The following is a 16498-nucleotide window of genomic DNA, read 5'->3' as shown; positions in this document are numbered from 1 at the left end:
GGGTGTCTCAAAGATCATGCCTCCTACCATGACAGTACATTAAATTGAAACACAAGAGACATCAGAGGGCAACTGTGGCCAATCCTGGGCCCAAATCCTCTGTCCCCACTCTTCTCCACTGGTGATGCCTTCTCCTTGCAAGGATTAATTTCTAGATTTGAATTCTATTGAGTCTTCTGCCATCCAGGAGGGATCTGTGGGATCTGTACTTAATCTGTCTCTGTTGTAGGAGTCTTGGGTGGCCAACAGGTCTTCAGGCCTCTAGGAAATTTCCCTGTATGTCTGTACAATAAATATTAGTCACTTGGAAAGAGAATGCAAAAGGGGATGAACATAGTCAAAACAAGTTTGCAGAAACATATGAACAAATACTTGAGGAATTTTTATTTGCATCATTTGCCCAGCTCTTCTTGCAATATAGTCTGAAGTCAACTGCATTAGTTATTACATCCATCCAACATATTAACTCAAGCTTGGCTAAAATCTGATGGTTTCTTGCGTATACTTTGTGAGTTGTTACCAAAGACTCTGAGCAAAATATTCTAAATGTGTGTCAAAAACAAAAAGGAAAAAAGAAAACCTGTGCAAGAAAACACCACCCGAAGAGAAAACATGTATGTTTAAAATGATTACATATTTTCCCTATACAAAAAACTTAAGTATAAAAATTGACTTTATATTTATTGTTTCTTACGTTGGTTTCATTTTAAGTATTCCACAGATCCATAATATGACAATTTCAGGCTGTCCAGAAAGATAAATCTTAACACAGTCCTATAACCTCCACTAGTATAAATATACTGGCAAGGAACTTTGACCAGCAGTAGAAATGTTCATACTTAAATAATTTTTTTTTTTTACAATTTTTGAAATTTTACAATGGTTGGTTTCTGAATACCAATATTAATGCACAAATGTAAAAAAAGGCAATTTTAATTAACCTTTTGTCACCTTTTGTATCAAGTGCAGCTTCATGAAAGGAATGTAAAAGAAAATCATGTATATATGAGAGACTCATTTTAAAAAGAGACACAGCAACTTATTCTATGTTTTGAAAAAGAATACTGTATGTCTACACTTTATTATAAATAATCATGTTCTGTCATAGTTTCTTCTTGCCAGCAAATGAAGGACATTTTTTCACAAAGCTTCTAAAATGTACATGAGTATTTGATTAAATCACATTCCCTTGAGAAAATAAAGTTCATTCGCACAGAGCAGACAATAATGAGGAGCGCATTATTACAATAAGACTTTTAAGGACCTCGGTAGCCAGTACCAGTTGCATTTGGAAAGACACTCCTCAGTTTTTCTTTTTTTAAAAATAAAGGTACAATCATAGTTATTAATTTACTTTAAAAATTCTTAAGATGAAGAAAAGTAGTGTTTATATATATATAAGTCCTTGTATAAATTATAAAACTCAAGTTTATGTTACAGAGTTCCTTCCCCAGAGGAAGCATAAAGCACTTTTGTGGTACCTTCACCAGTAAATATATGTATCACATTAAGTTTGACAAACACAACAAAAACTGATATTGCATCCTAAAGCCCAAAGAGAACATTCGTTTGATGCAGTGTCTCATGATGGATGTGCTCCGTGAGATCATTTGATATCCTTGAGTTCGGTCAATTTTGAATAGAGGGCATAGGAAAGTAACACATCTAATCAGTTCAGTAGGAATTGGAAATAGTGTACAGCCGTCTCATCTTTTTTGAGGTCAACATACACCCTTTGGAAGACAAAGAGGAGTTTAAGAATATGACAGTAAAATAAAAACAACAACAATATAAACTCCCCCCCAAAAGGCAGAATGAGCTGGAATGTCAGGAGAGAGTTCGATTGTACCTGACACCTAAATGTTTTTCTAGCCAGAGTTCAGCCAGCTGCATGGTAGAAGCAAATGTACTTGCTTTGGACCCCAAGCACATTTTGTATTGTTTAGGGTCTAAATTTGGGTCACACTGAACTGGATGAAAAACGTGTACAACTCCAACTTCTTGACTTCTAAAAGCCGTCAGCCCAGAAGCTATTACTTTAGTAAAGAGATCTACATCCTCAAGTCCCCAGCCTTGAATTGAGGTATCAAATCCACCAGCACTCAGTAGATCACTTTTGTAAATACAAGTGATTCCAAATCCATAGTCTCGCCAAAATCCAGTTTTCTTTGTGAAAACAAAGTTACTGTCGCCCGGAGGGCTGCCTCCATATATTACTTTTGGATCATATTGACTAAAGATAATGGGATAATAAACCTGCTGTCCTTGAATAGTATTATCTCTACATCGTTGGAGAAAGTCTGGTGTGAATATCAGGTCAACATCACAGAATAGCAGCAAAGTGTCATTGTCAAATTGAGATGAGGCCATTTCAAGACCTAAACCTCTGGAAAACTCTCCTGTCATAGGAATTAGGGTCATATCTGCCTTCGGATACTTATTATGATATTCTTTAATTAACTCTCTGTGTTTGCTGGAATCTTGGCCAGAATCAGAACTGAACAGAATTACTGCCAGCTTTACATTCTGCCTGGGAATAACACAAGTCTTTTCAAAATTCTCCATAAATCTTAAGAAAATGTCATATCTTCCTGTGAGAGGGACAAGAATATGTATTTTCTTGTCACTATGTCCTCCTATTTCTTTGGTGTCTTGGAATGATGAAAAAATCTTTAAAGAATTTGAAAGAAAAGAGAAAGACTGAATATCACTGTTAATATTCTCCACAAAGCTTCTTACATCCAGTTCCTCTGCCTCTTTGAAAAAAGGCTTGCTAAACAATTGCTGAAGGTAAGCATGACGTCTCACCGGAACTGTAAGTTTTCTTCCTTTGTGTCTTTTGTACAAAAGCAGTAAATCCAGGATGTACTCCACTCCATGCATAGGATCAACCCTACGGTAGCCATATTGTATTTCCTTGAAATCAATAAGCCTTCCTCTAGATTTAGAGTTCTCATTTATCATTTCCATTACTTGCATCACTGTGTCATCCAATGCTGCCCGCAGAATGCTATTAATGCTTTGTCTGGGTGGTTGATTCTCAGCCACAGAATAAAGGAGCTTACCTGTCAGGAATTCCCATTCAATGACTTCATTCCTTTCACGGGGCTGGAAGCGATTGAAAGATGGCATCATTCCCAGCTGCTGATCTTCCTTATTTATTTCACTGTTACTGAGCTTACTCATTAGGGCACTTTCTCTATGGAGCTGGATGGTGCGATAGCGTAGTTCTGAAATTTTGCGGCTCAGTATGTAATTGTGGAGTCTATATTGGTAGGCTGGCCTTTTATTAGGATGAAGTGTTATAGCTGTGTGTATTTTACTGTTGTGAAGATCTTGGATGTAACCCTTCCGATTGTGTTCATAATTTTCATGGAACAATTGCTGCATCTGGAGAGGGAAGAAAATAAATGCAGTTAGGTAGGAAAAATGTTAAAAAATGCAAGCCAATGAATACCTGCTAACTTACTGTGGTTTACTTTTCACATCACAGTTTTAAAGTTCATACTGAATATTAATTATGCACATTTGATTTATTATCTATTTACATTCCAGTAGTGCCTACAATGGGCAAATAATGTCTCATAAATAAATTGACATCTTGTGCTTATTGTTACTTATTCTACCTGGAAAACTGGATATCATGTTTTTAAGTTCATGCACACAGTAGCAAATCATGTCAGGGATTCTTAGTAGAATGTCAAAACTCGTATTGACTTCGGCGGGGGCAGGACTAGGCTCACAGATGACGTAGAGGTTGAATTTTGCAAAGCATTCAATTCCTCTCATAAGCCTCTATCAATATATAAATCATCATTTGTACAGATCCTTATTGCACAGTTATTACAGAGGCTAAAGTGACTGAGGCCTTTTTTTTTTTTTTAAACAACAGAAACTTGAATTTACGTCAAGGTACACCTGAGCAGCTCCAAATAGCTAATAATTCCTATTGCAACAACCAAATGGATAGAGCTTCTTAACACTGATTAATCAAATTAACCTCAGTTTAACAAACTTGTTAGTTTTTGTTCCACAGAATATGATTAAGTGACCGCATTATAATCACTGGGATACAGAGCTCTGGAGTGATGCAAATAGCAGCCTGCCCAATCAAACTATACCGGTCATGCTAGTATTATTTACTGTAACTCACTATTGATTTCTGAGGTAAGAACTTCCCACTTCTCTCAGATTACTAATTCTAATTGTAACTAGTGGTTAAAGCACAGGACCAGGAGTTAGAAAATCTTGGTCATATACCTGCCTATGCTACTGACCCACTCTTGAGCATGTCATTCAATTTTTCTCTTCCTCTTTTTCCCCGCCTCATAAACTGTTCTGAATGTTCATTACTGTTTGTAAAATGCGTTAGTACTCTCTTAAATGGGAAGCAATAAAGAAAAGTAAAATATTATTAACCCTTCTTAAATACATTTAAGTCACACCGTCCTTTGCTGAGATAACAAACACTGACTTTAATGGGAAGCATGTTCCCAATAATATAACAGAAAAGAAAAAACAGGCTGTTTTCATTTATTTGATTAATGGGAAACAGCCTGGTCTGTAATTACATTATACAGAAAAGGGGAAAGTGTTCATTAGATAGGAAATGCTGTTCAGAGCCTTGTTGGTGAACTGAAGCACTAATTAGATCTTGAGGTTTGTATTGAAGTCTGTCTTCTATGCACCGCACACATCAGCAAAGATGACATCTGATAACAGAACAAACAATATCCCAGCTTCAAAATGTTTAACTAATTCACATTTATACAAACCTCTCTAGAATGGGGATCCTCCTTAAATATTTTGCTACTCATAGATAATATTAACCTATTATGCTAAGAACCAAGAAAGCTAAACTGTAATAGGACGATTAGCAAAAGATCCTACAGCAGAAAATATAGATCATAATATTGAGAAAAGATGTTATTAATTTCATACATGATTTCAACATATTGCTATTTTTTCTTCTTCTGTAAATGAATTTGCTTGCATAAATAAAACAATTATTGTTAGTCACCTCTGTATTTGAGATCACCTTGCAGGGTCCGAGAGCCTGGGCTTCAGCCTGAGCCCATATGTCTACATCACAATTAAACAGCCCCTTAGCCCAAGCCTGACAAGCGCGAGTTAGCTGGCACAAGCCAGCCACAGGGTTTCAGTTGCAGTGTAGACAAAGCCTTAGATGGTGCAATCATCCTTAAATTTTTCCTTAAATTTTTAGTCTCATCCTTCATTGTTATCCTGCTAAATTTGTGGAGAAAAATGCTTTTTTGTGAAAAGCAGGAGGTGATGGTAGTGGTAAAGGACCTACTACAAAACCTGCTTCTAGCCCTGGCAGCTGTAATTAGTATAGCAACCCTTTCTGTATCTTTCCATGCATTCTTGAAAAGCTCAGAATCCTGAAAATAGGTAGCTATTATTGAAAATATGTAAAATGTTTATTATGGTAGTGCCTAAGGGCTGACCAAGTGTGTGCACCCATTGTGTTATGTGCTGTAGAAATGCAGAGTAGTAAATGGTCCTTGCCCTGAAGAGCTTACAGTCTAAACAGAGAAGACATGTGTAGGATGGGGAGAGGGGTAGAACACACAAGCAGAGTGAACAATGTGATGGCAGCAAACAGCATGTTAGTTCCATTATTATTATTTGGGTGGGTACACTTAAGGGGGGATACATTAATACAAAGAAAAGGGAGGGTATGAGGGAGTGAGGAGACATGGCAGGGGAAAAGGGGCAAGACGGGCAGGTGTGTAGTGAAGCTGAGGTGAAGAGACTGTAAGGAAAAGGGAGGGGGAGAGAGCTGCAATGCAGAAGGGTTGGAACAAACAGCCAAACAGCACAGGGCAGAGGCAATCCAATCAAAACTATAGAAAGTTCTCTGAATACCCAGAAGACATTCTGCTTTGGCTGCTTCTGCCCCTACTGGCTGGAGCATTTGACTGGTGAGGAGAGGTACCAGCTGGGTCCTCGGGGCTATGGATTCATAGATCTGTACAAGTTATTAGTGCATTGCAGCAAACTCTCATGTCCTTTGGAGAACAGGATTAGAATGCATCACGACCTTGATAAATTGGAGAATTGGTCTGAAATCAACAAGATGAATTTCAATAAAGACATGCAAAGCACTGCACTTAGGAAGGCAAAATCAAATGCACAGCTACAAAATGGGGAATAACTGGCTAGGCAGCAATACTGCGGAAAAGGATTTGGGGGCAATAATGGATCATGAATTGAATATTAGTCAACAGTGTGATGCAGTTCCAAACAAGTCAAATGTCATTCTGGGATGCATTAACAGGATTGTCATATATAAGACATCGGCGGTACTTCGTACCCCTCTGTTTGGCACTGATGAGGCCTTAGCTGTACTGTGTCCAGTTTTGGGCCCCACACTTTAAGAATGATGTGGACAAATTGGAGAGAGTCCAGAGGAGAGCAACAAAAATGATAAGAGGTTTATAAAACATGACCTATGAGGAAAGGTTGAAAGAATTGGGCCTGTTTAGTCTAGAGGAGAATAAACTGAGGGATAACATGATAACAGTCTTCAAACCTGTAAAAGTTTATTATAAAGATGATGGTGATCAACTGTTCTCCATGTCCACCGAGGGTAGGACAAGAAGTTATCAGCTTAGTTTGCAGCAAGGAAGATTTAGGTTAGATATTAGGAAAAAGAATATTTAAGCCCTGACACAGGTTATCTAGGGAGGTTGTGGAATCCCTGTCACTGGAGGTTTTAAGAACAGGTTAGACAAACACTGGTCAGGGATGGTCTAGGTATACTTTTTCCCACCTCAGCATGGTGGGAAGCAATAGATGACTTCTTGAGGTCCCTTCCAGCCCCAGATTTCTATGATTCATCGAAACACTGGCATCTTAGTATACAATGGACTAGATACTCCATTGATCTTAATTGACACTGATTCGTGACATGAAGTAAATGAGCTATAATAAATAATACCATCTGAGGTTTGGGCCCAGTGTGTCCAGATCCTGATCCCACTCAAGTCAGTGAATGAGGAGAATCCTACTGAATTCTGTAGGAGCAAGTCCAATGTGTTAATTTTTCATAGGACTTTACTCATTTTTTCTGAAGAGATTGCTGCCTTCTGAATGATTCTTACAGCACAATTAGCAATACAGTTGGCAAGAATTTCTGAATGTATCTCTTCATGCCGGCTGAAACTAGAAGTTGGCAAGAGATGTGGGTAATCCAATAGTGCTCTAAGGAACTCTGAGCTACAAGCAGTAGAAAAAAACATGGTGAGCTGAATAACAGTGAAGACAATATTTCCCTGTATGCTTCGATACAATAGTTATGTAAGCATAAGGTAATTTGCATTGCAAATCTTCAAACTCATTTTAATCTTTGTGATTTACTGATATAATAACAAATGAAAGTCCTTATTACATATAATGCAAATGCCCAAACCATCCCTCTTTTCTTATTACCAAACTAGTTTGTATTAAAAGACTGAATGAAAATGGTGCTTTTTAAATTAAGACCATTTCTCTCTGAACATTGTTTATAAAACTATTTCCTTCAGTTAAAAGTCCAGGAATGAAACTTAATCCTTGCCACAGCCCTACTTTTTTTTAAAAAAAAAATGTACCATAATATTATTATAACAACAGCATTTTGTCTGCCTTATGGAACAACCAGCCTTTCTTAGAACAATGGGGTACTTTTTCATTCCTATCCTCCCCCTCCCCCCAGATAGTTAAAGATTGGGTCTCATCCTGCATTCCTGAGCATCCAATGCTCCCAGTGATTTCAAAGGGAATTTTGAATATACAAGGAATACAGAGCTGGGCTTGTAGTGATCTGATCACATAAGATCAGATCACTACAAGCCCAGCTCTGTATTCCTTGTATGTTCAAAATTCCCTGTATTCCTTGTATATTCAAGCTCTTTAAAAAACCAATTCACACTGAAAGTGTATAATGCCCTCAGAGCCCCTCTAGTCACAGCAATCTTTTGAACTGAGAAAATTGTGGCTCTTTATGTTATCACTATATATAGCTTCTTCCCATAGTCTGATCCATAGTGTAAAATTGATTTTACACTTGTAAAAACAATGGCTTCACTATTAGTGTTACATTTGTGTATAGCTTATCTGCATTATGAACTACAATGTTGCGGGTGTCTTTGCCAACCAAACTGAAGTGTGAATTGAGTTTATTATTTCAATTACTGTAAGGATTACTGATCATGGTTTTTTTGTACCATGTACATACTGTTATTTCAATATACCCAGAAACAATATACATTGTAGTGCAGCTGTGGACATGGTAAAAGTGACTGTAAAAATGGTATTCTCTTACACAGCAGATCTGCCCTCGCTGGGTATTGAGAAACATATTTCCTTACTCTAGTGGTAAAAATATATACTGCCGAGTCAATGCAGCTCTGGAAAAAGAGCTGGATTCTATTCTGTATTACACATCTTCAACAGAATTGTTAGATAACTTACAACTGCAGAATCTTTATGAAGTTATGGCCAGGATGAAGAGAGCTTGATTGTTTCACCCTTGTTAAGCATGCAGGGCTCAAAAGTGGAAAAAAATCATCATTGTGGGCCAGATTATTCCACGAGTAGTTTCGTTGTCAGTGGAACTATTCAAGAAGTATTATGAGTAAGGGTGACACATTTCTGATCCTTGCTTACCAATAAAGATTTGTAAACTGGGTATATGTGAAATATAACAAAACTCTGCAATACCATTTTTACAGGATCAGTTTTCAAAGTAGAACTGAACTTTAAGTAATGATCTTAGCCCTTTGAATTTCCTGGCTTTTGTGAGTTTGATTTAAATTCATTAGGTACATTATCTTTTCATTTCCTTTCTAATATTGGTCAAGACTTTGAATGGACATCAGCCCAGCCATTGTGAGACTAACCTCTGTCAATCAAAGGCTCTGATAAGTTCGATAAAATATTGTTACTCCATTAAGACACTGGTTTTTTTGACGTTCCATGTTCCGTTTTCTGCTCATTACAAACAAACAAACAAACAAACCAGTGCCTCCCTATGGTGTTGGAAACACAATTGTAGAAGAGTGCACAAAAGATATTGACTCCATGGCATTCTATGTAAACTCCTTTATGCAGATGCTTCACCTAAACACATACCAAAGAAATCAGCAAATATGTAATGTGGTGGTGGTGGGGAGGGAAATCACATGAAGAAAGGAACTGGAAAGATTTTATTTCTGTAAATATCAAAAAGTTTCATTTGTAAATTAGTAAACTCCATTCCTGTGAAGGCAATCTAGTTCAATATACAGTGCATTTAAAAGCCATTAAAGTGACAATATATAAAGGGAAAAAGTTTAAGTTGAATCTGCATGTCACATAAAACTGCTTGATAGTGAAAACATTACACTGAATAAGTCAATAGCTTTATGCAAACTATGCATTTAATATTTTTATAAGCTTACTTTTGGAGTATATACTGCAGATTAAAAACTGGGACTTACTGTCGCTCTTTCTAGGCCTACCAAATTCCCATAAGGAACTGGTTGCAGTTAGAATACAGGCAAATTATAATACTGTTTCTTATGTCCTCCAGGTCAGAACACTTATCTGACTAGTGGGTAAAGGCAAAACTAACCCCTTGGGGATGCTTTGTGCATACAGGATCTAGTGGAGTGGTTCACCTAAGTTCTTGTCACAACATGGTTGCTGAAACTGTGAGTGGTGTTTCTTCAGGAAAGCTCTCTTGTTCATCTTTTGAAGATGCTTTGCCTCAAAGATGCCTGGTCTGGAGGGTTTTCCTTGAATGAAGAATCTTCTTCTTCTTCACTAACTGAAGACTTGTGGCAGATGTTAGCTGAAATTCAGTTTGAAGATTCAAGAGAATCCTTTTACTGCACTTGCTTTTCATTTGTTTTTGAAGTCAACTATAGATCAAATTTCTTTTGGGTTAAAGGCTGAAGAATTTCTCTATTTGTCTGCATGCCTTTTTGAAGAATCTTATATGTAAATCAACTGCTAAGGCTATGACTTTGATTAACTGCCTTTTTCTTGTCTAAGCTTGCTGGCAGGTGACATTTATTTACAAACGAATCTAGTGGATTGGGAATCTGTTTCCTGGAAACTTTCTTTTCATATCCAATTCAATTTCATAAAAGTTCAAGCTGCATAAAATCCTATATATCTAATTAGTTGTGTGTGTGAATACTTTGAATGTTTAAAGACAATTTTCAAATTTCCTAAAGGTTATTCAGGTCTTAATCAAGACTTATTGAAGGTCTGACACATGCTAATAAATTTACTCATGTTGAGTGGTACTTTACTCATTATGTAAGGGTTGCACAATACAGCCCTCTGATATAAAGAAAAGGAGTACTTGTGGCACCTTAGAGACTAACCAATTTATTTGAGCATAAGCTTTCGTGAGCTACAGCTCACTTCATCGGATGCATACTGTGGAAACTGCAGAAGACATTATATACACAGAGACCATGAAACAATACCTCCTCACACCCCACTCTCCTGCTGGTAATAGCTTATCTAAAGTGATCACTCTCCTTACAAGTGTATGATAATCAAGTTGGGCCATTTCCAGCACAAATCCAGGTTTTCTCACACTTTAGATAAGCTATTACCAGCAGGAGAGTGGGGTGGGAGGAGGTATTGTTTCATCGTCTCTGTGTATATAATGTCTTCTGCAGTTTCCACAGTATGCATCCGATGAAGTGAGCTGTAGCTCACGAAAGCTTATGCTCGAATAAATTGGTTAGTCTCTAAGGTGCCACAAGTACTCCTTTTCTTTTTGCGAATACAAACTAACACGGCTGTTACTCTGAAGCCATCTGATATGTTCAAGTTTGCACAAAATCAATTTATTCCCAAATTGTAAGACCAAAATTTCAATAATTTCATTTTTAGCTTCATAAAATGAGTCATTGATTAGTAATAATGTACAGTAACTTCTCACTTAACATTGTAGTTATGTCCCTGAAAAATGCAACTTTAAGCGAAATGATGTTAAGTGAATCCAATTTCCCCATAAGAATTAATGTAAATGGGGGGGTTTAGGTTCCAGGGAAATTTTTTATTGCCAGACAAAAGGCATTATATACATTTTAAACAAGCAATTTAATACAGGTATAAGTTTTAAACAATTAAAAAAAAACAATTAAATACTACAATCATCACTGCTGAGTATGAAGCTTGGTTGAGGTGGTGGAGTCAGAGAGTGGAAGAGGGTAGATTGTCCGGCTGCTCCTCTTGCTGAACTTTCTGAACTCGAAAAAACACATCTAGAGATTGCTGTTTTGCTTTCCTTTTTTTCTTGGTAAATTTCTTTATAGCAAGTCATTAGAGGACGTTAAGTGGGGAGTTACTGTATACATTTTGTTATTCAGTATCTGAAACCATTATCAGTCAACTCATTGAAAGATTTCAAAATCTATCAAAAGGATTCTCAAATACTATTTAATATAAACCCTTACTTTAAACGTTAGATATAATACCATATAGACGTAACATATCTTAAATTTTAAAAAGGAAGTGTGAAGCAAAAATTTCCCCACTGGTTCTTAATTTCTTAAAAAAGGAGAAAAATACCCTGACTATAACTTATTAAAAATACATGTGCAAAACCTAACCACAATTTTTTTTTAAAAAAGGTGATTTTATATACCAGTTAGAAAAAGAAAAATGAATAGCTGTCTTGTAGTAAACAAGTTTTAAAATGTATAATTGAGAAAAATAACTTCTTCCTTAAATTTGAGGAGAGAGAAGAGAACATCTATTTTCCTATTACCTTACAGGGTATGTATGTCTGTTTTGCAGGTATTTTACAAGTGTTATCAAATCAAATATTTACTTGTCAGTAAATACATAAATAAATTCTTAACACATTATGTCATAGCAGTACATGCCTTAAACTGCACCTTTTCACTTACATTATAATACATAATCAAAACGTGTACTCAAACTACAACACGTTTCATTATGACGGCCTTAAAGACCCATATGCTCCTTCGTGCCCCAACTCTATCAGTTTTTAAGGCCTTAAATAAACCTTAAGATGGGCCCTACTCAAGTTAATAAGCCAAGAACATAACTGATGGTCAGATTGTGTTTTGGCACTATGTATTTCTACTGTCCTGTGCAGGTAGTAAACTGAAACTTACAAGACCATTGATAGGCTCTGTTGAAGGAGTTGGATTTATAGGACTGTCAGCGAGGGCTGCATTCAAGACTGGAGTAGACAGAGAAAGGGAAAATATAAATTAGCTTGTCATTTTTTAATTTAACATTTTTAAAAAATGAATAAATGGCCTCTGCAACCATTGTGAAATTAGTTTTGAAGATATCATCGAAACAATTGGAAGAGGTTAATGAAATTTTTATCTGAGCCTAGGCTGGAGTCCTTTAAATATATTCAAATGTCAATTAATAGCATGAAATCTGATTTCACATTTCCAGTATTGGGTATATATTTGAAACTTAATATTTCAGTGTTATGTGAATAACATTCCAATTTGGTTAACAATATATCCCATTTTATAGTTCAGATATTCTCTTCATATTCAAGACATGCGCAGCCTATGCATTAGCTCAGTGCAATGACCCCAAAATCTGAGCTTCCACTGCAAACTCCAGAACAAACCCCCTAACTGTACAGCACAGATGCTTCATTTTTTAATGTAAAAGTATTATTAGCTTGATCAGAAGATTTAAATACTCCACTACATCTAGGGAATTTTGTTCACTGTATGGTCACATTACACAGCATTGCACAATCCTTGACTGGGATTCCTAGGTGTTACCATAATATAAACAAACAGCATCAACAAATAATTTCTTTCTTTTTTTATATATGTTTGGCTATTACAATGTAATAAAGACAAATCATTCTTTCTGCAGTCAGTATTCTCATATGCCCTAATGGGAAATCTTTATACAGCTGGGAGAGAACCTTTGTTATATGGTACAGGGAAACACCAACCCCTAGAATATACAATAATGGGTGAAAGAATTATAATGATCAGTCCACACGAAAAGCCTTTCTAAAACTTTATTTTACAGGCCCAATCCTCCATTTAAAACATTGGGAGTTTTGCCTTTGCATACTATAGTAGTACTATGTATAGGGTACTAAAACATTTTGTTCTTCCAGTTGAAAAGTAAAATCTAATCAAAGTCTTTGTGTTGTAAATAAATTGCGATGCAGTACAGAGGTTTTCTATCTTGTTGTGGCCTGTAGTGACCTTACAAGTTCAGTAGGTTTCATCCTTGAATGAGTTCAGTCATAAATCTCTTAACTTGTAGTAATTGATGTGATAATTCAAGTGTGAGAGGGAAAAAGTTTGAGGGCACCTTCCACTATTGCTGATTCATACCACTGGAACATGAAATCACTGGACTCCAGGACCACAAATCAGCCCTAAATTGAGCTGGACTATTAATAAGCCTTCTCTGCGCAATTAGTTGGACACCCACCTTAAAAGAAGAAAAAAAGATGAGGATCTAAATAAAAGCAATTCTTTGCATTTAATATTAACCAAATATTAATCATTATAGTATGTATAAAGGAAATGGTCTGATGTATTATATGTCAGTGCAATTAATTATTCAAACACAAATTTGTTTAGTCAGTACTTGTTTGATGGTGCATTAAGGTCTGCTCCGGAATTATAATGGATGATAAAAAGACACCATGAAACCAAAAATTTTCTCTTTTAATGCCACTTTGTACTCAGTGCTGCTGGGGATTTTCTGTATAATTCCTCCTGATACTAATAAAATAAATGAAATGAGTACAAATGGCATCATCATAGCTTCCAGAAGCCATACAAGTTTTTGAAAACCTTATACAGTCAACTATATATAGTCAAGAAATCTCCCCTATTAAGGCTATTGTCAAATTTACTTATTTATTTATTTAGAGTTAAATAACAAAAAGATGCCTATCCAAGGCTCTAGGCACGCTACCATATCATCAGTAATACAGTAAAATTCCAACAGCGTTAATCAATTGGTACAGTAATTCAACCAGCCAACCACCTACAAAAACTCCTTTCTTCTGCCCATTCACCATGTGGGAAGCATACCATAAAGTCCTCTCCAAAAAGCCTATCAAACATAGCTCTTGAAGCTTCTTGGGAGGTCACCAAATCTGGGATATTTTGGACAAAGGTAGGTGTATGTACGAGGTACAGTACACTTGACAGTCAGGTTCTTGATACAGTCTATTTCTGGGAAAAGGAATAAGTATTGTAGAGGCAGACATATAACAATTGCACATTTTTTTCTGAGCAAACCAAGCAACAAGTGGAAAAAGATTCCACATATACCATTCCATTTGCTCTTTCTTTTCACACAGAAACAAGCCAGGTTACAGGTATGCAGGGTTGTTGGGATTTTTTTTCTTTCCTCTTTATACTTTCCAGAATTTGGCAAAAACTATAGGGGTCAACAGAAATAGTCATATTCTCTTGCTTAAGCTATCAAAGCTAATGACACACCTTCATTTTCAATTAACCAAACGGCTTGGTGCTATAACATTTTTTTCTGACAGGTTTCAGAGTAACAGCCGTGTTAGTCTGTATTCACAAAAAGAAAAGGAGTACTTGTGGCACCTTAGAGACTAACAAATTTATTTGAGCATGAGCTTTCGTGAGCTACAGCTCACTTCATCGGATGCATACTGTGGAAACTGCAGAAGACATTATATACACAGAGACGATGAAACAATACCTCCTCCCACCCCACTCTCCTGCTGGTAATAGCTTATCTAAAGTGATCATCAAGTTGGGCCATTTCCAGCACAAATCCAGGTTTTCTCACCCTCCGCCCCACCACACACAAACTCACTCTCCTGCTGGTAATAGCCCATCCAAAGTGACCACTCTCTTCACAATGTGTATGATAATCAAGGTGGGCCATTTCCTGCACAAATCCAGGTTCTCTCACCCCCTCACCCCCCTCCAAAAACCACACACACAAACTCACTCTCCTGCTGGTAATAGCTTATCCAAAGTGACCACTCTCCCTACAATGTGCATGATAATCAAGGTGGGCCATTTCCAGCACAAATCCAGGTTTTCTCACCCCCCCATCCCCATACACTCACAAACTCACTCTCCTGCTGGTAATAGCCTATCCAAAGTGACCACTCTCCTTACAACGTGCATGAAAATCAAGGTGGGCCATTTCCAGCACAAATACAGGTTTTCTCACCCCCCCCCTTTTTTTCCCAAAAAAAACCACACACACACAAACTCACTCTCCTGCTGGTAATAGCTTATCCAAAGTGACCACTCTCCCTACAATGTGCATGATAATCAAGGTGGGCCATTTCCAGCACAAATCCAGGTTTTCTCACCCCCCACCCCCATACACACACAAACTCACTCTCCTGCTGGTAATAGCTCATCCAAAGTGACCACTCTCCCTACAATGTGTATGATAATCAAGGTGGGCCATTTCGAGCACAAATACAGGTTTTCTCACCCCCCCGCCCACACACACACAAACTCACTCTCCTGCTGGCAATAGCTCATCCAAACTGACCACTCTCCCCACAATGTGCATGACAATCAAGGTGGGCCATTTCCAGCATAAATCCAAGTTTAACCAGAACATCTGGGGGGGAGAGGGGGGTATAGGAAAAAACAAGGGGAAATAGGCTACCTTGCATAATGACTTAGCCACTCCCAGTCTCTATTTAAGCCTAAATCAATAGTATCCAATTTGCAAATGAATTCCAATTCAGCAGTTTCTCGCTGGAGTCTGGATTTGAAGTTTTTTCGTTGTAAGATAGCGACCTTCATGTCTGTGATTGCGTGACCAGAGAGATTGAAGTGTTCTCCGACTGGTTTATGAATGTTATAATTCTTGACATCTGATTTGTGTCCATTTATTCTTTTACGTAGAGACTGTCCAGTTTGACCAATGTACATGGCAGAGGGGCATTGCTGGCACATGATGGCATATATCACATTGGTGCATGTGCAGGTGAACGAGCCTCTGATAGTGTGGCTGATGTTATTAGGCCCTGTGATGGTGTCCCCTGAATAGATATGTGGGCACAGTTGGCAACGGGCTTTGTTGCAAGGATAGGTTCCTGGGTTAGTGGTTCTGTTGTATGGTATGTGGTTGTTGGTGAGTATTTGCTTCAGGTTGGGGGGCTGTCTGTAGGCAAGGACTGGACTGTCTCCCAAGATTTGTGAGAGTGTTGGGTCATCCTTCAGGATAGGTTGTAGATCCTTAATAATGCGTTGGAGGGGTTTTAGTTGGGGGCTGAAGGTGACGGCTAGTGGCGTTCTGTTATTTTCTTTGTTAGGCCTGTCCTGTAGTAGGTGACTTCTGGGAACTCTTCTGGCTCTATCAATCTGTTTCTTCACTTCCGCAGGTGGGTATTGTAGTTGTAAGAATGCTTGATAGAGATCTTGTAGGTGTTTGTCTCTGTCTGAGGGGTTGGAGCAAATGCGGTTGTATCGCAGAGCTTGGCTGTAGACGATGGATCGTGTGG

At 37.5% G+C, this 16498-nt stretch overlaps 1 protein-coding gene across 1 annotated transcript in view; it reads right to left on the bottom strand.

Annotated features, from left to right (window-relative positions):
* Positions 1–369: 369 nt before the first annotated feature.
* The window catches only part of CHSY3 (chondroitin sulfate synthase 3), a 239855-nt gene continuing 223726 nt past the window's right edge, over positions 370–16498 (bottom strand). The window contains exon 3 of the mRNA XM_007056789.4: positions 370–3390. Within this exon, the coding sequence (XP_007056851.2) occupies positions 1828–3390 (1563 nt within the window). The 3' untranslated portion in view covers positions 370–1827. The remainder of the gene's footprint in view (positions 3391–16498) is intronic.

This window comes from Chelonia mydas, chromosome 5, assembly GCF_015237465.2.
Source record: "Chelonia mydas isolate rCheMyd1 chromosome 5, rCheMyd1.pri.v2, whole genome shotgun sequence".
In the NCBI taxonomy this organism is placed as follows: domain Eukaryota; kingdom Metazoa; phylum Chordata; order Testudines; family Cheloniidae; genus Chelonia; species Chelonia mydas.
The sequence above is the reverse complement of the archived record's forward strand: the minus strand, read 5'-3'. Positions and strand labels throughout refer to the sequence as shown.